This window comes from Hyposmocoma kahamanoa, unplaced genomic scaffold (genome assembly GCF_003589595.1).
Source record: "Hyposmocoma kahamanoa isolate Upper Pololo Valley unplaced genomic scaffold, ASM358959v1 114, whole genome shotgun sequence".
NCBI classification, from domain to species: domain Eukaryota; kingdom Metazoa; phylum Arthropoda; class Insecta; order Lepidoptera; family Cosmopterigidae; genus Hyposmocoma; species Hyposmocoma kahamanoa.
In genome coordinates this window covers 2,935,742-2,958,805 of record NW_020653383.1, presented here as the reverse complement: position 1 = coordinate 2,958,805, position 23,064 = coordinate 2,935,742, and the positions used below count along the sequence as shown (strand labels likewise).

Sequence of the window (23,064 nt, the reverse complement as noted above, 5' to 3'; positions counted from 1 at the left end):
TTAACCCGAGAAGTGATGATGCGAGCCGTCGGAATGTTGGAAGCTGGTTCCAGGCAACGTGCTGTGGCTTTCACTCTTAACACTACACAGAGCGTCATAAGTCGCCTCTGGACGCGCTATCGCATGACGGGCAGCGTGGCCGAGCGACATGGAGGACGATCTCGCATCACGACTCGCAGACAGGACCGGTATATCCAAAATACTGCTCGACGGAATCGTACCATGACCGCCATGATGTTGGTTACGAGGTTCCACAGCTTCTCAGGGTTGCTAATAAGCGATCAAACAATTCGAAATCGTTTACGTGAAGTGGGTCTGCGATCCCGAAGGCCGCTCAGAGTTCCACCTATTGCACCCTGCAATCGCAGGACCCGTTTACGATGGGCTCGCGAACACAGAAACTGGGAGGAAGAAGACTGGCGCTATATGTGCTTTTCGGTTGAATCCCGCTTCGGTATGAGACCGGATACAAGACGTACTCGAGTTTGGAGAACATCTGAACGTCATGAACGTTTGAGATATTGTCAGGAAGTTCATCCATATGGTGGGGGAACAATAATGATATGGGCCGGTATTTGGATCGGCGGAAGAACCGATCTCATTTGGATCAGGGGTAACCTCAATGCTCAAGTTTACGCAGAGAGGATTGTTTCAGATGTTATCATCCCTTTGCGAGGCCAGTTGGGTGATTCATTTCGACTAATGCATGACAACGCACGTCCACACACGGCTAGAGTCGTAACACGCATTCTTGCCGAAGCTCGTATCAACGTTCTGCCGTGGCCTGCTCAATCGCCAGACCTCAATCCAATTGAGCACGCATGGGATATGCTTCAAAGAAGAGCTGTGCCGAGTATGCATACCGTACATACTCTACAACAATATTTTGACTTGTTACAAAATACACGGGCGGCCATTCCTCAAAGTGATTTTGATTAACTCGTCTTAAGCATGCCAAATCGGTGTAATTGTGTGATTCGTGTTAATGGTGGAAATACAGATTATTAATTTTCTTATCTCTACAATAAAAATGAGCAAAATCATCATTTTCGCCATTTTTTTGTCATTTAATTGACGCCGTTAATTTGAGTTTTTTCCCACAATTTGCAAAAACATCAATTTTAGTTTATTTTAATTAAATATAGGGGTAAGCGGTTAAATAAAACATAAGCATTAAAGTAAGAAGTCGTCCTGGAAGACTGGATTTGGTAAATATTGCTTAAATAATTTTTATTTCAAAAATATTCACTTGATCCCTAGACACTTTTGATGTGTGTATATGTAGTAAATTAAGTGTTAGATAATACGTGAAAAATTTTAGGCAAGCCGATGGGAATCGAGTTATACGTACGCCTCGCCATTGTTAGCAAGTGACCTAAGCTGTTAAATCACTTATTTTTTATTGATGTAGCGTTTACACAATTTTATCATGATGATCTACCAACACCGTCATCTTGTAAAATTATGTACCTACTTAAAATTCGCACCCTTCATGGAATAATGGTATAAGTGGAGAAACGTCAAAAAGTCTATTGCTCCATTAGATACAGAATAATATAACTCACGTTTTCTCCAATTCCAGTAACTGTAACAGCTAATATTGTAAACAGAGTTACAAGAATTGGAGAGGATGTGGGTTATACTTTTCTGTATCTTATGGAGCAATAAACATTTTTGACGTAACTTCACTTATTCCATTCGTCCATGAGAGCTTAACAAATAGAGCGAAACAGGTAAATTCTACAAACAAATACACGTTTTGTTATCAATATTCTAGAATGCCAATTTTTTTGGAAATTTTATTATTGTAAATTTTAGTTAACTTTAAATATCATAATATAATGTTTAACTTAGGCAATTCTACCTCGTATAAACTTGAGTGTGGTATATTGGTATATTCGAATTGTTTTGTAATAATATTGTAATGGATAGATAACAAAATTTTTATTTACGTAGTTACCACACTGTTCGTGCTATAAATTTGTATTTTATTTATTAATATTTAACTGCCTCCGCGGCCGAACGGTTACCATCCTGGTCTTCCTCGCAGTGGTTTTTAGCGATTTCCAGGCCGTGAGAAATATTTGTATGGCCTAAATTTATTTCTCTCGTGAGTTTGAGTGTTATATGTCTATGGCTGTGTCCATAGCACCTGTGATACAGTGTTTCCCTAGTGCAGGGCTATGAGTGTGTGCATTATTTTTATAATAAACTACCTAATATAAAACTTATAACTTACAATTTACGTACTTAACGGTTACGTCTAAGTACCTTAAAGTGTTCTTCTTGATGGCCTTTGTTAAGTTAGTGTACGAGTAGTATGTTTGTACCTAATTAATTTAAGCCGTCAACGTTATGCATCATTTACAATATAAAGTTCATGTTCGTCACGCATTTAGTGGAGCTGGTTGTTTTAATTACCTCCATCTATCACCTTCGTTATGATCGCCTTGTTTATTTTTGTTGCTTGCGACTGCTACAGTAGGTAGGTACTAATTTTTAAAGCAATTACGAAATTACAAGTACTTACCCTCTTTCCAACAAAAAAGAATCATCAAAATCAGTCCACAAATGCAGGAGTAATCGCGTAGCGTTCACAAAAACAGTCAAATTGAGAATCCCGCCTTTTTTGAAATCTTTTAAAGGATAAGTAAATAAAAATTACATAAAGATTTAAGAACTTATTTAGGTACATAAAACTTAATCTAATGCAAGCAAAACAAATGCGAAGTAAGCTACGATAATGTTAAAATAAAAAGCAAAAAGGTACCTTATTGTATTGATATCGATGGCATACAGTAGGTATAATGCTTGCCATCGCGGTGAAAGTACCTATTCGATAATCGGCGTGAGGTACTTGCCGATTGTTGCCCAGTGTGCGCTAGACGTACATACAGCAAAGGAATGATCGTGCTACCTATTTATTATATCCCTGTTAAATGTATTATACAATTTTCATAAAGCTCTACGAAATTCGGCGATGTAATAAACTCGACCTGTAGCTTAGTTGGTAAAACAATGGGGACGGAATCCCGTGGTCGCAGGTTCGATTTCTGTCGGGTCGAAGGATTTTTTTTCTCTATGTGTTCGTTCGTTGTATTTAACAATTATAATAAAACCATTCGTTAACAGTAGTTTTATAATATAAATTAAAGTTATCTAAACATAATTATGAAGTAACTTCTAGCAAGCCTTCTGCATGATCATAAGCCTTATGCTTAAGCCAGCCAGTTATACATATATCTCTTGAGCCGTAAATTTGAATGAGAGAACATAAACTTGCTCTTGCACTAGGTTTTAATAACCGTTACTAAAATATTTCCGTTCCTAATACTGGATCTTTACAGTTTACGTGTTGGTTTTGGCCTCTTTGAGCAGACCTTTTGCCAGTATGAAAGTCCACTATAATAAAAATACACTCTTGGTGAATTTCTTTAAAAAAAAAACTTTGAGGAACCCTAAGGTCCTTGGAGGAACCAAATAAAACTAAAGTTTTCGGATTCGTGGTCAACTTGGTGGCTTCCGCCAAATAATAAGTATGGCAAAAGGGAAACGGTTTTTGCATCCTGGGCATAGTGTGCGTGAACAAAGAAATCTTACATTTTTTATCTTTTCCATTCACCTACCCACATGCTTCATGTTTGTTTAATGTAAAAATCTTTTCGTGTACATATACTATAGATGAATATCTGTGTAATTTATATATAAGTGTTATGCGTAAATTGTAATGTATTTACCACATCCAAAAAAGAAAATATTATTTCTTGCGTTGATTTTTTGGATAGATCGTTTCAATGCTGAGTAGAACGAAACGTATTTAAAAAATAAACACGTTAGCGCCATTTCTTCACCTGGTGGCAGACATAAAGAACTAATTTGTCAAAATAGGTTATTACCCAACTAAATTGAAAAGACATTATTTTTTTGCAAAACTTATCGAATCTCTCTTTCTTACATATGAACATTCAAGCCCTAATGTGTTCTCGCTCTTCTAATCCAGACGGTAAAATAGAAACAGTAGTATTAAAACCGCGAGGCTACGTATGTCGTTTACGCTAGTTTCATTTAGGAAAATAAATACGTTGAATTTGCTCATTTGCTACTTATTCAGGAAAGAATATGTTTAATGAGTGTGTACGGAGTGCAATCCAGGTTAGGTGAAACACGCACGGCCGCGGTAGCAAAACGTGGTGCGAGCGGTGGCAGGCGCTGCGCGTTTTGTGGGCGCTGACGGCGGAGGCCTGCGGCGGGCCAGTGGCTGGACGGCGCTCGCGGGCTACCGCGATTAGCAGGCGGCATGGCCGAGGCGGCGCCAGCCACGGGTGCGGCCGCCAGCATTGTCAAGGAGGGCTGGCTGCAGAAGCGCGGCGAGCACATCCGCAACTGGCGCGACCGCTACTTCATCCTGTTTAGCAACGGCGACTTGGTGGGCTTCAAGTCGCAGCCCGAGCGGAACAACTACCGCGAACCGCTCAACAAGTTCACCGTACGCGACTGCCAGATCATGGCCGTGGACAAACCGCGCCCCTACACCTTCACTATCCGAGGTCTGCAATGGACTACCGTCATTGAGCGCAACTTTTCCGTCGACACTGAAAAAGAGCGGTCAGTATAACATGTTTACAGCAATGGCAAGAGAAACTTTATTTAGTGATGTCCAATATACTCATTGTAGTGTAGTATTAATTGAGCTTGTATCAGTAGCATATAGTGTAACAACAGCACATTCATTATGGAACAGTTTATCAATGCAGACAAAATAACTCTGTGACGGGTTATTGACTTTCCCACTTAAATCTCAATTCAACCCAGGTAGCCACAGTCAATATTGTTATGAATTTGAAAGTTCATCTTTCAATGGTTTGATATGTTTCTGTAGTAATTTCTCATAGCATGAAGTGAAATTAATTATCTAAATTTTAAAATAGAATTAAGTTAATTACTATAATTCTGATGTCATATTTATATGAAGTCATATTATGTGATTATAGGTTCTGTGTGTACAACTTTTGAGACTTGCTTTTAAGTTACAAAGCAACCACTCTAAAATTACAAACAACAAATGGGTTTTCTTAAATATTTATTTAGAAATGACTCATTTGTAAAATCTCTCACATACTCTCATAAAAGAGGAAATTAGTGAGCAATGCTGATTGAGTGAGTGATGGTAAAAGTGAAACTGAAGATGACAAACATCAAATATTGAGATAACATTCAAGGTATCTAGATTGACCTTGGTTGCCTATCAGTTTACATTGGACATGGAGGTCCCAGGGATTCCCGGTAGGACCAGTTTGGGAAATTGACTTTTTTCAAATGGTTCTAGTCAAACTGTTCTGGGAAGTGCCCTAAAGTAAATTCCGTTGCTACAGGAAATTGCCTAGTTTGAGACTAAGCAATTGGTGTGGTCGTTTCGTACATATTATTAATATTAGTGACAGAATATAATTATAGTCTCCAAACTAACAAGTTGTATTGAGTTTAACACTAATTCACATGAATTTTGTCAAAATGTATTGAAAGTTGTATATAAAGACAAAATGTTTCACTAATATTTATAAGCCTAATAATTGTTACTTTCAAAATGTAGTTTATGCTGTTTGGGCTTGGCATCAGCATTGTAGACACATGTGTAATATGTATTCGGCAATATAAGTCATCATGAAATGTGAATATTTTGTCACTCCAAACATTAAATTTAACTTTTCAAAGTAGTTCTTACAAACCGACCATTCTTTTAATTAGTAATTTTACAATTTCACTTTAGTATAATTCAGGCAGTTTATGAAGTAATTATTTCCTAAGTTAGCTATTTATCAAATTAGGCATTTCATGATTCAGTAGCCATTTCATGCAATTAACAATTAAACAACTCATTATGTGCAGTTTTCCTCATATTATGTACATACCACTAACACAAGAAAACACATTTTCCTGTTGAACGATTCAATGCCCATCGCTTTGCTGCTGCTGACTCTTATCAAGGCGCAGTTGTTATCATTTTGTATAAACTAAGTGTTGGGAATCATACAACTACTCTCTTACCAATATAACTGTAGGCACACTGTTTAACAGCAGGCTATCTCATGGCTAGGTTGTTTATGCACTTTAGGATGAGTCATAATAATGTCAGGTCTCTTGTTTGATAGTTCTTGGAACCAATAAAATAATATTCTTTAATTGATTTGTGATGTTCTTTTGGTTCGATGATTTGCATGCTTTATAAAGTGTGACAAAAACATGTTATTTCTACTAATAACCCCATATCGTAATCATAATAAAATTTACAGGAGCATTGTGAAGTAAAAATCGAAGATCTTCTAAAATGCAAGCAAAACAAGTTTTTTATAAATATTTTAAATGATCTGAATATTAACACGATTTTTTTTTACAAATAAATAAAGGGTTTGGACAAATTTTGATGTGGGATGATTATGACTCGCATACTAAAATTGATTGGTACAATAGTGTTCCCTTTACTAAGATTTCAACCTTTTTATCAGAATCTACAGATCCTCTTGATTGTTATTCCGAACTTGACGCTTTTCACATGCATCTTTTGGTCAAGTGTAGCAGAGTATATACAATTGCGAATTTTAAGAAGTATGGTACAAAATTTGCTACAATCAAAATATCTAAGGAATTTTTTTTTTATGTTTAGTTTTGTGCGTCAAATATGCGTTAGCTTATTTTACTATCCTAATAGACATAAAATATACATAATACGTATAAAAGTAGTCAAAACAGTTTAATAAGCACTCACTGGAAAAATATTGTGTATTTTTTTACTTTTCAGTATATAAAACTAGGTTAGGTTTATTATATTAAATTTATAGGGTATAGTAAATTTGTGATTTTTTTTACGAGACCAAGTGACGTGATGCACAAGAAAAACTAAAGGATAGATAAGAAAACATCAATGGTGAAACAGAGATCTGAGACTGCGTCTTGTGTTGCAGTGAGGAGTGGGTTGCGGCGATCCGCTTTGTTGCCAGCCAGCTAAGCAGCGGCGCGGCGGGTAGCGCTGGATCCGCGGGCGCGACGGCTGCAGGGAGCGATCTCGACGACATCGACATCGCGCAGCTCGGCACCAGCTTCCGCGATCCCAGACGCATTGTAACACACATATTAATTTTATGCTGCCTTCTTTTTTCAATCTTTGAATACGCATGTTAAACTATGTCCCAGAATCAATTGTATCAGTTCCAATTTAATGAAAAGTATTCCAAAGGTGACTGTTTACTAAGTGTGCCGTGTGCCTTTGCAGACCCTGGAGAAGTTCGAATTCGTGAAGGTGCTAGGAAAAGGCACGTTCGGCAAGGTAGTGCTGTCACGCGAAAAGGGCACCGGAAAGCTGTATGCTATGAAGATCCTCAAAAAGAACCTTATCATCCAAAAGGATGAGGTCGCCCACACCAACACCGAGAACCAAGTGCTCAAGAAGACAAAGCATCCCTTCCTCACTGTAAGTTGTGCCTGCTTTTCAAATAATCACATACATTTCACTGTATTTCAAGGGTCTACATTGGATAAAGATATTGTGAAATGTTTGTTTAGTTAGTTAGTTCCTGCACCTAATGGCAACCTAAGCAAATATTCGCGGTAATTTGATGTGTGCACGATTCAAGGGACAAATCTGTAAATCGATTGTGTGCGCAGGCGCTGCGCTACTCGTTCCAGACAGCGGACTGCGTGTGCTTCGTGATGGAGTATGCCAACGGCGGCGAGCTGTTCTTTCACCTGTCTCGCGAACGGTCCTTCAGTGAAGAGCGCACGCGATTTTACGGCGCCGAGATCGTCTCGGCGCTGGGTTACCTGCACAGCGAGGGCATCATTTACCGTGACCTCAAGTTGGAAAACCTACTACTGGACAAGGACGGCCACATCAAGATCGCCGACTTCGGCTTGTGCAAGGTGAACATCACCTACGGGCGCACCACCAAAACCTTCTGCGGCACGCCCGAGTACTTGGCGCCGGAGGTGCTGGAGGACAACGACTACGGGCCGGCCGTGGACTGGTGGGGCACGGGCGTGGTGATGTACGAGATGGCGTGCGGGCGGCTACCCTTCTACAACCGCGACCACGACGTGCTGTTTTCACTGATCGTGACGGAGGAGGTGCGTTTCCCGCGCGCGCTGTCGGCGGCGTGTCGCGCGCTGCTCGCCGGCCTGCTCACCAAGGAGCCGGCCATGCGCCTGGGCGCGGGGCCCGACGACGCGCTAGAGATCATGAACCACCCCTTCTTCGCCACCGTCAACTGGGCCGACCTGGTGGCCAAGAAGATCCCGCCGCCCTTCAAGCCGCAGGTGGACTCGGAGACGGACACGCGCTATTTCGACTCGGAGTTCACCGGCGAATCGGTGGAGCTCACGCCCCCCGACGAACCCGCCTTAGCGCGCATCCAGGAGGAGCACTTCCCGCAGTTCTCCTACCAGGTAAGTTTTTTTTTATATAATAATATCAATTACTGCGTCAGTGGCCGAACAGTTACCATGCTGGACTGCCGCGCAGAGGTCCCGAGTTCAATTGCCGGGCCGGGAGAAGTATCCCGTTCTCTACTATTCCATATATAAGTTCCGATGACTTGAACACATAAACTAATTTTAACTGTTTTTGAAAGAGAATTTTGTGCTCTATTTTTTGCTGTTTAAAACGGTTATTTCACCACGTGTCACATAGCCGCGTTTTAGTTGGTGGACGGCAGATTTATTTCTCTCGTGAGTTTGGGTGTAATTTGTTGTTGTCTATGTGTGTGTCCATGGCACCCGCCACACAGGGTTTTCCTAGTGCGGGACTATGTTGAGCGTGCGTTATTATTATTATTAAGTGACGGGACGAACCAGTCGTGCGTCTGATGGTTAAGCTACACACCTATCCATAACAGCTGCAGTGCCACTCAGAGCTTTAAGTAGCAAAGATCTGAGGGGCACTGCCACTGCACCCATCACCCTGAGACATAAGTTGACTAGTTCCATGTTCCTGTAATTTCACCAGTACCCCTTCTTACCTTTCGAAACCGGAACACAGTGATGCTGATTACAGTAGAAATATGTAATAAATAGGTAAGTGTTGTTTGTTGTCTGTTCATTTTTGGATTGCGAAAATTTGACCATGTCTCAGACTTCCGATCCAAACTTGGATGGTTATAGGTAACCATCCAAGTTTGTCGTCGTAGGGATTTTCGCATTTTATCCCTTCTATACTCTTTCTCTAATCCCACCTCTCCTCCCTACCTCGAACATTATTTCGTGTATCATGTTACTACTCCCAGTCTCCTCTAATTCTTTCTTTAACCTCTTCTAAATTTTACCCTAACTCCTTCAAGGTGCTCTTCTTTGATGCTTCTATCAAACTGGAATTCCCTGCCTGAATCGATCAGACGCGCTAAGTCTGTTGAGTCTTTGAAAACTTTTCTCAAAGCTCATTGTATTGGTACTATAATTATTCTTTTCTTTTCTTACCCGATTAAAATTTAGTTTATTATTGTTTTACTTCAATTTATGTTTTTAAAATATGTATAATTATTTATCTTCTTTTTTATATTACTTTTTATAGGTATTTATTTATTATTATTATAATTTTTTTTTTTTTAATTTATGTATGTGCAATATGTGTATTAAATACGTATTCTGCTGCTCCCTCAATTAATTTTATGTTACAATTTTTCCTGTAACCTGAAGGTTGCCTACAAGAGATTGCAATAAGACCATGTTATACCGGACTTTTTTTTGTATTATTATGTATTTGTCCCAGTGTGCAATAAGGAATATTTGTATTGTATTGCTGTTTGTGTCGCGATCAGTTGTGAAGATTCAATATCTTACCTCGTGTCTTTGTTGCAGGATATTTGCTCGTCGGCGCATTCGGCGCTGTCGCACTTGTCGCATCAGTCTGCGTCCGCGCACCGCCACTAGCGCCGGCTGCGCCGTAGGCTAAGCGAGCAGCACGTGCATTTCTACTAATCACCCTCCCGCGGCGCGCGCCTACCCCGCGGGCCGCGGGGGCCGCCGATGTATTTCCTTTTGTATATATAATAAAGTTAGGATTAAACTTCATTCCGTCTTTCATTAATATTTTATCTCCGTGTACTGGTAGGTAGATAAATAAATTTAAAAAAATCTTAGCAGGGCGTTGACTCAGCATATGTCTACGTTCTAAGTTAGGTAGCAGGTATAATAGCTAAATCTCGTGCAAGATGTGTTATTTAGTTGTTTTCAACTACTCGGAAAAATATCTACAGGTGCCATGGTAGTGCTTAATACATTATTATAATATTATTTATACTTTCTAGCAATTCGTAACTCATAGATTTAAGTATTGTTCATGATGCCGGCCCTTTTATACTGAGTAGTGTATGTAGGTTTTAAATAATAGACTTAATTATTATTTGAAAAATTAATACGAACATTAAATGTTAATATTCTATTTGTAGCCGATATTGCTTACAGATTGGCGTACCACAAAGCACTGCCCTAACAGCTTACTTGGGATAATTTTAATTTTCATTCCGTGCAGAAAGTACGTGTCTGCGTCACCATCTTGTCGATTACTCGATACCTCACACGTAAGTTGTAATTGAAAATACCATTTTTCGCTGTTTAACTTAAATATATTTATCCTTTTTTAATCAACTTCAAAAAAGGAGGAGGCCCTCAATTCGACTGTTGTTTTTTGTATGTGAGAACCGATTTTGATGTTTCTTTTTTATTGGTATGTTATAGAGGGTACCTCAGTATTGGTCCCATTTACATTTAGAGAAAATATTCCACCTCAAACTAGGGGATGAATCCGGTGTCGTGCCCTTTCCGTTAACCGATTTCAATTAAACTTGGCAAATATGTTAAAATATATATGTAATTTCACGAACTTTTGAGGTCGGTTTTTTAGTACTCTGTACTGAGATGTACAATAATAGGTTCCATATTTAAAAGTAAAGAAATCACGGTGATAAGTTTACTTTCATAAATGGAACATAATTGTGATTATGATATACATAAAAAAAATGGTATTTTGACTTACAACAATTATGGTCTAGAGACTATACCTTACAACTCCGTGTAGAATATTTTTTCCAGAAAAATGTTGTTTAGTTTTGTGTCTCAGCATTTAAATTTTTAAATATTATCAAAATGACGCAGTGTTATGTATCTGTACCGTGATTTACCGATGAGCATTGTCTCAAGCCACCGCGTAAAATATTTGACGATTTTGTATAGGTACGAAATGAAATAAAATGTTGTATGTATCGTTGTCAAAATCTAAAACTATAAAGCCTTACTGTTCTGGTACTACCCAGCTTCGACGGTTTTCTTGCCAGTCCACGTCTAGCTGTGTTGTTCGGAGCTGAGGCTGTTTGGTGAATTCAAGATTTGAACTGCATTATTAATTGAGCAAACTCTAGGTCTACTTTATATAATATTTTCGTTTAATGTAACAATTTGTTGTATATTGACTGTTGTTTCTTGAATAAGTATATATAATAGTTGATGGGTTATAAAGAAACTTATAGTTTAGGGACAACTGTCACTACACTCGTGGTAGAGGTACTGTTTGCGGAATTCGGAGTTATGCAGCTTATCTATTACGATAACACATTAAAAATCACAATGACATCAGGAGTTGTAGGCAGACATGCACAAGTTTGTATCGCAGTGGATTGCGTGCCAGCAAATAAAACAAACGTGAGTGTCATCATGTCGATATATTTCTCGATAAAAAGACCATAGACAGCAGTGGCTTAGCGAGGAACGACCGCCGTTCGTCTAACTGAGGGGGAGCGGGGCCGAGCGCCCGCTCCGCGACTAACTACGCGAGGATATCGAATATCTCGGATAAACTTTTAAAAACGTTAACAATAAGTTTGCTAATGCTAAAACAACAGGCGTGCGGAGGTGCGCGGCCCCGCTGGCAGGGGGCGCGCCGACCAGAACGGGGCCGTGCGCCCCGGGATATGTCTGCGCGCAGCTCGACTACGCATCGCCTAACGAGTACAATATGAAAATTCCTCAAGTAAATAATCGACCTCTCAAAGCGTATAAAATCAGTGAGTCGTCGCAAACGTACAAAAATACTTGGTCGTCGACGTGATGCGGAGCGGAAGTGGAAATGAACGTATTGCTTTCGAACGTGAATATCTACAATGCACCGCGACTTAACTTATAATATCACTTATCGGACAATATCAAGTTACAGTTCTACGAGTGCGAGCCCTAACAGGAGGGCGGCGAGGGCGCTCGGCGCTAGTCGGGCGGGGCGCCGGGCGCCGCCGCGCGCTACAGGAAGTCCCGCCGGCGAGCCGCCGCGGAGGTCCCCGCCCCCGCTGGTGGACTGCCGCTGCCGCTGGCGGGCGCATCGGGCGTCGTGGGCGGCGTGGGCGTAGGCACTTGCGGCGCCGCACCCTTACTTCGGGCCTTCCAATATAAAGTTAATGTTTGCATTACATGTAGAATAAGAAGCAATGTTTTAATTTGTAAGTATTTTATATTTACATTTACAACAAATAGTTGAATGTCACGGTAGTAAAATAGTAGATTGATAACAAGTGCATAAAACGCGTCATTTTACCGAGCCGCAGGCGATGCTGAATACTTAGTCGAGGGTAAAATGGGTTTTATGAACGAGTTATACCCTCTGATTTTCACTTCGATTGCGAGGAAATTAAATAGCAATATTACAAATAAACGATTATTGAATTAAAATTGAATGTAACATTTTTTATGCATTTCTATTTCTTATAACTTATTAGAATTATTATTGCCTACTTTTTTTAATTTTGTAATATAACACGGATTAAAAAAATAAAAGTAAAACTTCATTTTATAAAGTTCTAGTGGGTTCTAAACGACGGTTTTATTTTATGCACTAGAGCATAAAATCCTATTTTATGCAGCCTACACCAAGCATAAATACGAACTTTAATAGCATTAGAAGTGAAAACATGTTATTACAATGATATTCATTAAATTATTATTATATAATTTAAATTCATTAGAAATGTTACAATGTTGTTGGTACCTTCGCGCGACGTTTTCTTGCCAGTGCAGCCAGGTCCGTAGGTCGCGGGGCTGCTTCTTCGGTCCCCACCGGCACAGGAGCTGGAGCCGCGGCATTTGGCGGCGCAGCGGTACTACTGGCACCACCGCTAGTATCAGTAGGTTCAGCACCTAGCCGCGTTGCCAACATCGTCAGCAGATCCTCCACGCGCCCTAGCTGCATAAAACGGCTCGAAAATAGTTCGAAGAAAGTACGACGACATTATCGTTAGAGTGGAGACCTTTTGCTGGAGCCGCTGCACCTCGACGCGCACGTCGCGCCGCAGCTCAGCCAGGGCTGCTTCGTGCGAGTAGGGCGCGCCGGAAGGTCGCCGCTCCTCCAGCTCCTCCTCTATCGTGTCCTGGCGTGAGCCGCCCGCTGTCGCGGCGGAGCCCACACGCGCCTTCACCAACGCCATCTAGTCCGAGAAATATATTTTACGGGATTATGAAGCGGATGCGTTCCGTGTATCGGCTGGTAGCTACTCAGCTCCACTCGCCTTGGCCGCTAAGGCTGCGGCTCCAGCGCCAGTCGGTGCGGGGGGCGCAGCGTCGGCAGCGGGCGCGGCCGTGGCTGGCGATGTCGCAGCGCGGTCCCGAACGCTCAAGCTACGCGTGAAAGATGCTCGTGGCGCTTCGGCACCCGCGTCCAGCGACCCGCCCGCCAGCAGTCGGCCCCACTTGCCGCGAGCAGCCCCAGTCCCTGACGTCGCCGTCACAGCGGGCGCGGTTGCGGCTGCGGATGTGTCTTCCTCGCGGCTGCGGCCGGCGCGCGGTGACGAATCGCGGTGCAGCGATAAGCGCCGTGTCGATCCATCGCCAGCCGGTGCCGTCGCGACCGCGGAGGAGTCGCCTCGCTCGGGGTCTGGTTGCGCGGGATCGGTGGAACGCGGGGCTGGTGCGGGCGCAGCGGCTACGCTACGTTCGCGGCGAAAACGCGAGAAAATCTTGCGCACCAGGTGGTCTTGCGCCTGCTCCAACTGCGGTTCGCGCTTACGCCTCTCCATGAGCTCACGCTCGCGCCGCACGTCAGCTACTTTGCGAAAGATCAGCCGATGCCGCAGGTTGTATGTGAGTGTTAAATTCCGCGCAAAACTGTTGGCAAACGCCTGGTAGAAGTCGAGCACCTCGAGCAGGCGTTCGCGCTTGATAGTGTGCAGGTCACAGTACGTGAGCGCGCGCACGTTGGCTGCTGACTGACCCACAGCGCTATCTTTCCAAAAAGAATCGCCGAACACGTCCCCCTTGCCTGGAAACCAGGAAGTTATAGTTACCGTATCGAACGGATCGTCACGTGGAAACGATGCGTCGATTTCTTACCAAGGATAGCAACCACTTCATCGTCCTGGATGACCTCGAGACTGCCGGTGACGATGAAGCAGAGCGAGTCGATTGACTCGCCCGTATGGTAAAGCAGATCGCCAGGCGCCGAATGCGACATGTGGAAGTGCATGGCGAGCGCTCGCAGGCAGCCGTCTGACGCCAGTCGGAACGCCGGGTGCTCATTGAACACCTTACGGTTGAGGTGCACGCAAATGTCCGCCTTCATGTCCTTCGGGCAGTAGTTGAGTACCTGCGAACACATACGCTCACAGCCGTCGTGTCGCTGCCGTGTCTGATGGCGCAGGTCAGCGGTGTCTACCTTATCCGTATCTAGGCCCTTGGTCATGGCCCAAGTGGAGACGACATAATCCATGACTCGCTCGCTCAACGCCTTGGGCACTTCGTGCAGTTTCATAAACTCGCGTACGTTGTTCAGCATGTCATGGTATTTGGCTGTAGCCGACGTCATTTGTTGAATGATGGTGGTCACGTGCCCGAAGATCGTCGCATATAGTAGTGCTGCAACATTGGCTGACAGGTTAGAATGCCCCAGTCTCGAGACGCGTACTGTGTGGGGCTCGCCGCCTAGCTGTGAGGATGAATACGCTCCATCCGACACGCAATAATGTGCACAACAGAGAGACACGCTTCAAGTTGTATGATACTATTACATTACGACGCCACAACGCAGCACACAACGAGCGAAAGAGTGACGAAGAGCGCATTTTGAGTCCGACGCCCGCTCAAAAACGCGTCATCGGTGTCGAGTCTCAGAGCGGGTGCCGGACGTCGACGCGCGACGCGCCGTGGGCCTGCACGGAGAGCGGGTCGCCGGGATTAGGTTAGGAGGTTAGGACGTTGGGCATGTGCCTCAGGACTGCATATTAAAGATTAACGCGCAGTTGTTCGCAGCGTACGCGATAATTCTGACAACGAGATCAAAGTCGACACTAAGGACGTGATTCTATTGTCGTTACCAGGTTTTCAACAACCTGTGCGTGCAGTGCGAACAAGTGCGCGTTAATTAAGGTTATGGGTCGCCTCAAAATGGCACAGGGATGCGACTCGACTTTGTTATGCTATTTAAAGATTATCTTTTACAAGATAGGTTACATTTCTTTAAGCAAAAATTAAAAAGACGCAGTACGCGGCGCCTCGTCGTGCTCACTTTGCAAAATATATACAGCTGTAGATATAATTAGTGGTCGGATAATCGGATGCTTATTTCATCATCTACAATACGGGTGCTCGTTTACACGGGACGCTCTTTCGTATCAAAAGAACGCTCGCGAAACACCGCGCGGGATTGACGAAATGATTAACTATAAAATTGAAGGCAAATAAACGTTTATATGCTTTTTTTATGTTATGTAACATTTAAATTAACTTTTATCGTGGATAGAAAGTGAAAAATGTGAAAACTTCGAACTTCAAGAAAAATGTTTTTTTGTTTTAATGTCAAAGTCATATATGTATATTAAAAATATACATAAATACCATTGAGTTACAAATAAATGGACGACGGGTCTAATACAAAAACCACGAAAAAAATGTCTCAAGTCAACCTATTTAAACGTAGTGACATGTAAAGGAATATGAAAAAGCTAAAACGTTGAATTTAAATTGTAATGTCATCGCAGTACTGTCTAATTTTGCTTGCTTCGCTGTCAGTCGAACAAACGAAGACTAAAGCGTGAATGACGCTCTGGATACGATTTTAACGCCCTATATGTTCGGACACTTTTTAGCGCGGACTCGACGTCCATATAATTAATTATAAGTCAATGATAAATACACTGGAAAACGTGAACTTTAGGTATTAAAAGGATCTGAATATCCTACCACTACAGTGAATGGAGTGCGAGTTTACTCTTTTATTATTTTCCATTCAAAAAAATGTTCACAGTATTAAATAGAAACGACGTTTTTTTCATAGATATTTCTAAAGTTTGCTCTACGCAACCGGACGTCGCTCAGCCGGTGTCTGCTTTTCAATGGAATTTACCTTATTGTTGAGTACTAAGTTATACATTGGATGCGAAGCGTGGCTTTAGGTACTCCTTTTTATTTCGCATTCAAAAAATGTATACTAAATGTATACATTTAGTAGATAATATGTTCTATATTACCTCTTATTGGTTGCAAAGTGCGCGAAGAACGGCACTTCTTATGTAACTTTATCTTGTAGAAGACAAAGTTTATGTTGCACTGCAGTGCTCGCAGCGCAGCATTTATCGAGTCGTCGCTGCGGTAATTTGAGGCGATTCTAGGCTGACATTTATAAAACGAACGTTGACTTCGATTAAGCAAAGATGGCGAGCTAAGCAAAGTCTTTCGTATTTACGAAACAAGCTTTGCCTAAATTTTTAACGACCTCGCAATCTCTGAAGTCCCCGCCTGGGTAAATGTAGAAAAAACTTTTGTATATTGTCTCGGGTCCGTCTGTTTGTGGTACCGTCGTTGTTTCCGATTTCCATAATACGAGTGCTTTAGCTACATACTTTGGGAAGAGCAACGTATGTGATATTGTGTAATATTTATTTATTTAAGCGAGAAATTAAATTAAACTTTGAGTTAAAATTAGTCATTTTTGTGATTTTTGTAAATATAAAAAACTTGCTTAACTCGCCATTTTCAGTCGTTTTATAAATCTGAGATTAAGGTTAATAGGTGACTAGCCAATCGCTCGATGTATAGGTATGAGGCATACACACACACACACACCGTGCGAGACAGGCGAAATGAGCGTAGGTAAGTGTCTACTGACAGAGAAAACGTGCCATCAAACCAAAGACACCACAAAGTGACTTATTTGGTGAGGGGTAGGGGCGGTTGGAATTGGAAGTGGTGGCAGCGTGGCCCTCGGCGCAGCAGGCTGCGGGTGGGTCACGCGCGCCATGGGAAGACGTGCACCGGCTAATAAGAGAAGAATTCCGGCACCTGCTACTATCATCATGCAGATGGTGAAGATCTTCTCGTTATCGGTCTCGGCGGCGACGTTGCCGAAGCCCACGGAGGTCATGCACGTCATGGTGAAGTACAGCGCCGTCACGTACATGGTCTTGCGCGACGGGCCATTGACCAGCTCGGGCCCATCGGACTCGTTGGACCACACGTAAGAGTACGGCGCTTGCGTTACGTTGGCCAGCTTCCACAGCCACGAATATTGTAGACCGGAGTCGGCATCCGAGCGTCCGATGCTATACCATACACAAGCCAGCCAGTGCGCCACCAGCATGTAGAAGCACAGCAGCAAGATCAACATGGCAGCACCGTACTCCAAGTACCGGTCCAGTTTGCGCACCACGCGCCCCAGCCTCAACAGCCGCACCACTTTGAGTGCGCTGAACAGACTGCCAATACCCTGCAATACACCGCAACCGTGAGGACTACAGCTAGTAAAAGTGTCATTTTTAGGATCATCATCCTATCGCAGTCCACTGGTGCAGCTTTAGTGTAAGGGCAGAATAGCGACTCTGTCCTACCTGTAGGACCAGTGTTATCTCGTGACCGCGACGGGGTAACCGATATCACGAGGGTGTTCGTGATTTAGTGGAATTAAAAATGTTTGTTTCTTTGTTAATTAAAAATGTAAAAATGTAATATTTTGTCAGTAGAGTCAGTACTGTAATGGGCAATCTCCTTTTAATTAAAAATGTATAATATAAAAATATTGTTCAATCTTAAATATTCTTAATTGTTCAATATGTTAAATGTTTGATGTTATCGAGTTGGTAATTAACAGTCTTAAAATGCTAACAAAATATCATAATGCAATTTACCTCATTAACAAAATAAACTAGAACTAGAATTATGTCAGTGCAACAAATCAAAGTTCAATGTACCTACAATAAGTAACCCTTCATTATTCATATATGTACTTACATCCTCGTCGTGATCGAACGCATTGAAAACATCGTAGGGAAGGCAGGAGAGCAAATCGATGAGAAACCATGACTTGAAGTAGTTTTTACGTATGACCTTCGGGTCGGAGACCACCTCACCACCGGGGCCCACGAACGTGGTATGAAAATTAAGCACGATGTCAATAAAAAAAATCACGTCCACAATGGAGTCGATAACCAGCAGTGATACATCCTCGCTGGTCTTGTTCTTGAACGCCACGTTGTAGGGCACCATTATGGCAGTGTAGAAGGTGAGGCATAGGATGATCCAGTCCCAAATGGCTTTGAATGCGCAGTAGTGCAGCAGGATGTGCGGCGGCGTCTTTGGCGCCTCCTGTCGGTACTGTGGCAGCACGTCACCTGATAGCGACATCACCTGTAACGCAATGCACATCGGATATGTCTACCATTCTGTCCATCTTTAATACATGCCTCTGATTCGTGGATACTGACATGCGCCAGGTGACTTTGTCGTTGTGGCTCTTTGAGCGCGGGCAGCGCCGACACAAGCACCGAGCGGGAGCGCGTCACACTGCGTGCCAGCTTTGCGAACTTTGACAGACCTGTGGACGCACAATAATTATATCAACCCGCCGTATCTTCTTGTATTGTCAAACACAAGTACCATAGCGAGTTGGATACACTCACCACCCTTGGGGTCGTCGGCGTCAATGGGCTGCTTTAGCGCCGTGATATCGCGGAAGGTGAGCAGGAATAGCACCACAAGCTCCCGCTCATTGCGAATGGGCGCTACGTGTACTAGTAGCCACAGCGGTGTGCCTGTAATACCAGCACACACCTTCATAAAATAGTTAAATAAGTAATTATTTGCAAGAAGAGCATTAGGTTTTTACTGTTAAAATAAATTAGGTTTGTCAAATTAGTAAGTATATATAGTTAGCTGTCACCATGGGACCTATAAAGAGCCCAAAATAATGGCTTGTTTAAAACAAAATATATAATATGCGATTTAGATCCGAAAAAATAGTTTCATTTTCGATGTTTATTTATTTTTTAATTTTATTTATTTATTTATATCAGGTAACAAAAAGACCCATGTATACATACCTTATAGACTAACATACATAACAATATAAAAACAAAATACACCTATATTATATATACCTTAAAACTAACATACATACAATTTAATAATAAAAAATTGATGTTTAGCAATCGGAAAAACCTTACAACTTACAACTCATTATTATGTACCTTGGAGTAAAGTTCAACTGCTTAGGAAAACGACTGGACAATAAATTAACTGGGTCTTCCAGTACCAACGAACTATCACAAAAGTTGTAAATATTTTAAATGCCCTGCATTCGACCGTAAATCGGAAATGTAATATTATAATCTAAAACAAAATTACGATTATATTCCATTCTTCTTAGACCCTATTTAAACATTGCAGCTTTAGTTAGAGACAGAATACCTTACACAAAACACCAGAAGCTCAAATTGTGTAAAGCGATCAAAATACCTTACAATATTAAAAATTATGCATATTAAAAACTTATTCTAAAATATTTATAACCCCTAAGTATTTACAATACGTATAACAGGTACAAACAACCGCCTCGGTTTAAACAGCCTCTGTGGCCGAACGGTTACCATTGACTGCCACGCAGAGCGTTTTTCGATTCGCGAGCCTAGAGAAATATTTGTATGGCCTACAAATTATTTCTCTCGTGAGTTTGAGTCTAATTTGTGGTTGTTTATGTGTGTCCATGGCACCCGCGACACAGGGTTTCCCTAGTGCGGGGCTATGTTGAGCGTGTGCGTTATTCTAAATTCTAATTCTAACCCATTAACGTTTGATATTTTTTAAACTCTTATTCAATTTAATTAATGTATAAATGTCATATTAATTTTTTTTCTCTTCAATAGGTGCTTTTATTTATGTCACTTATTACAAAGAAAACTACTTTTTGTATTTCTATGACTATTTTGTTTTTCATACTTACGCATACAGGTATTTGTTATTTCTTATATATGTGAATAGTTAGTAAATACTTATTACACGTTGTGTTCGGTCCATTTTCCACCACAACTGCCTCCGTGGCCGAACGGTTACCATACCGGACTGCCACGCAGAGGTCCCCGGGTTCGATTCCCGGGCCGGGAGAAATATTTGTATGGCCTACATTTATTTCTCTCGTGAGTTTGGGTGTAATTTGTGGTTGTCTATGTGTGTGTCCATGGCACCCGCGACACAGGGTTTCCCTAGTGCGGGGCTATGTTGAGTGTGTGCGTTATTATTATTATTATTATTATTATTATTATTTTTAATTAAAGAAATAATAAAAAAAAAGATAATTATCCTTACACCATAATCAAATGCAAGCGCATAAGTTTGGATACGTCGCATGTGTAAATCGCTACGCAATAGAATTTGATGGGGCAGTCGGTCGAGCGAACGAGCCGGGAAGTTATTATGTTATTACCGCGGAGAGCCAGCGCCATGCGCCCCCCGTGCCAATAACTTAACCGTGTCGCTTGCTCGCCATGATTACTTTAATATCGCGCCCGTGTCATGTTTGTATTCCGCGGTGCGGGGTGTACGGGCGGAGGGAAGAGATCATCTACGCCACACTCACGGTTCTTCTTGTAAAGCAGGATCTCGAATTGATCAGCGAGGTGATGGTCGAGCGCGCGGTCTACGCGCTCAACCGCCTCCTTCTCGGTGAGTTCGCCGTACATCCAAGTGCAGCGGCATGACTTCTGCATCACCTCAGCGCGGTTGTAGCCGCTCATTTTGCAGAATGTCTCGTTGCAGTACACGATGGGGTAGTCCACAATCTGCGCGTTTGCCAACAGGAAGCTGCTGTCTGCTGCATGAAAGGCACTCGGTTAGGCGGCTGAGGGGTTGGTAATTGGTGCGGGGCAGAAGGAAAGCTATACTGACGTTGAGAGGAGGAGCGGCGTATGATGTTCTCGAGGAAGGTGTTCTGCGGGGCTACCAGCCCCCGGCGGCCGCCCGGCATACCGGCCGCTACTGCCGCTGCCGCGCGCTACTGCCGCGCAGATGCCGCCGCAGCGAGCTGCTCGCCGCGCCGCACACACCTACATACCATTTGGTATTCACCGTTGAGTATGAAATAGGCTTAACAAATTTCACAAGTTACCTACGCGTGAATATACGTATTTTCTTCGTCTTAACATATGAATCTATTAGGTGCTGCTTGTTCAATAGCTGGACAAACTTTAGAGCTTCTTACTCAAAACTACCATGTGTGATCGATGTAACGGAGCTTAAAAATTACCCTGTATACAGGGTCATGTTTGTATTCCTGACCCTGTATACAGAGTCATTTTTATTTGTAAAATACTAACAACCTCCCAGGACTACAAAGATCATAAACAACAACTTTTGTTCTAATCTGTATTTGTTGTACGGTAGTAAATTGAAACGTGCAAGCGTCCTCCCCAAATAACCCTACTTTCTCTTGTCATCGCACAATCACCGTGTAGAGGGATCTATTGAAGTATTTTTATTTTTCTATAAAAGTAAAATCTGACGAATTATCAAAAGTCATGAAACAAAACTTGTTGTTTAAGATGTCAGTATAATAGCCCTGCGAGGTAGTTAGTCTTTTATAAATAACCATGTATGAATATTACTGCTGTTATTGTGACAATTGTTGATGTGGTCTTTTTCTGCCTGGACACACTTCTCTATTCGTGCTAACACCTCTCATTGAGGTATCCGATCCACGTAACTATACTTATCGATTGATATAATAAAGGTATGCTAAGAGCCTACTTGGAACTTAGAAGGTGGACGTGTTGTACTTGGTTTAATATTTAGCTTGAGTTTTGGTGTACCTACTTACTCAAACAACCAACAACAATGCGAGGTCGGCTGCGGTCGCACGAATTGTCACCCTGTATCGTATGGACTACACACACATAAGATATTATGCTCATTTTGGCTTAATTTCTCATCCGATCGGTAGTCGACTTGGGTATGTAAGTATATAAGGTACTTAATTGCTTACTCTTCTGCCTTGTATATCTAATAACTTTACGAAGTTCAATAATACAGGTAATATTTTCTCTCTCACATCTAAGTAGATACTAAGTTTTTGTTGTGAATGTAACACTCGTAAAATCTACGTACTTTGAGGATTACGTAGCTTTTTTGTGAGTAGTGTGACTGCGTTCGATGTAAAAGTTATTGGTGTAGGTAGTTACATCAGTTGCAATGAAATGAATGGTGTAAGTCTATTTAATAACTACTACTGATGTGCTTGTAGGAGGTAAATACCTTACTTCTTTGGACTAAATAGAAAATAACTTTAGCCTACTATCTAAAAGCATTAAGTATTGGAATAGTTACGAATCACTCAGCACGACAGCACTAGGGCAAGTTTACCACCTATCAGGGTATTAAGGTCACGCGGAAGGGTTGAGGTCACATCGATCTCCAACAAACGAGGCTAAACGTAACGGATCGCTAATGTTGTCGTGCTCGCGGCGAGTGCCGTGTCGCGTGCTGCGATCGATACTGTTTACCGTCCGCCGCCACTGGGCGCGGACTGCTATCGCCACCACTGCGCTGCACGTCCACTCACCTGCCGCGGCACATCGGTGGAGCCGAGGCTCACGCGGCGAGGCCCGCGAGCGCTACGCAAGACTCGCGGGCACTAATTAAGTTTGAACGGGTACGGTCGGGGAGGGCGCGGGTCAGCGCTGCAGAGCGGCGGGTCCACCGGACTCATCATCATCCGCGTGCGGGCGATGGCGCAGCGCCACGGGTGGTTCGGACCTCGGCTCGTACGGCCTCGGCGAGGGGTTGCGG

At 42.5% G+C, this 23,064-nt stretch overlaps 2 protein-coding genes across 4 annotated transcripts; one reads left to right on the top strand and one right to left on the bottom strand.

Annotated features, from left to right (window-relative positions):
- Window positions 1-4,152: 4,152 nt before the first annotated feature.
- LOC113239613 (RAC serine/threonine-protein kinase) lies at window positions 4,153-10,042 on the top strand. Its single transcript, XM_026476669.1, has 5 exons — window positions 4,153-4,605; window positions 6,960-7,116; window positions 7,268-7,465; window positions 7,660-8,436; window positions 9,844-10,042. The coding sequence occupies exons 1-5, from the start codon at window positions 4,298-4,300 to the stop codon at window positions 9,913-9,915; spliced, it is 1,512 nt and encodes a 503-aa protein (XP_026332454.1). The 5' UTR covers window positions 4,153-4,297; the 3' UTR covers window positions 9,916-10,042.
- Window positions 10,043-11,670: 1,628 nt separating this feature from the next.
- Window positions 11,671-23,046, bottom strand: LOC113239628 (potassium voltage-gated channel protein eag). Of its 3 annotated transcripts, none has more exons than XM_026476691.1 (13): window positions 22,838-23,046; window positions 21,169-21,326; window positions 20,861-21,094; window positions 18,909-19,040; window positions 18,714-18,823; window positions 18,241-18,636; window positions 17,391-17,719; window positions 14,675-14,840; window positions 14,353-14,605; window positions 13,533-14,281; window positions 13,275-13,451; window positions 13,016-13,210; window positions 11,671-12,411 (listed from the first exon to the last, which is right to left on the bottom strand). In XM_026476691.1, exons 2-13 carry the CDS (start codon window positions 21,245-21,247, stop codon window positions 12,274-12,276), a joined length of 2,958 nt encoding a protein of 985 aa, XP_026332476.1. In that variant the 5' UTR covers window positions 21,248-21,326; window positions 22,838-23,046; the 3' UTR covers window positions 11,671-12,273. The 3 variants fall into 3 exon arrangements, with proteins under 3 accessions (XP_026332476.1, XP_026332474.1, XP_026332475.1); XM_026476689.1 differs by having other exon boundaries at window positions 14,675-14,874; window positions 17,296-17,719; window positions 22,838-23,045; XM_026476690.1 differs by having other exon boundaries at window positions 11,672-12,411; window positions 14,675-14,874; window positions 17,296-17,719; window positions 20,861-21,091; window positions 22,838-23,045.
- Window positions 23,047-23,064: the final 18 nt, after the last annotated feature.

Bases quoted from the DNA above. Each gene is read 5' to 3' on its own strand.
- LOC113239613 (XM_026476669.1), top strand. From the start codon at position 4,298: ATGGCCGAGGCGGCGCCAGCCACGGGTGCGGCCGCCAGCATTGTCAAG. The intron at 7,117-7,267 runs GTAACACACATA...GTGCCTTTGCAG, and splicing joins TCCGCGATCCCAGACGCATT to ACCCTGGAGAAGTTCGAATT. The intron at 7,466-7,659 runs GTAAGTTGTGCC...TTGTGTGCGCAG, and splicing joins CAAAGCATCCCTTCCTCACT to GCGCTGCGCTACTCGTTCCA.
- LOC113239628 (XM_026476689.1), bottom strand. From the start codon at position 21,247: ATGCCGGGCGGCCGCCGGGGGCTGGTAGCCCCGCAGAACACCTTCCTC. The intron at 19,041-20,860 runs GTGAGTGTGGCG...CTGGTATTACAG, and splicing joins CCTGCTTTACAAGAAGAACC to GCACACCGCTGTGGCTACTA. The intron at 13,452-13,532 runs GCGAGTGGAGCT...TTCTCGGACTAG, and splicing joins CCGCAGCCTTAGCGGCCAAG to ATGGCGTTGGTGAAGGCGCG.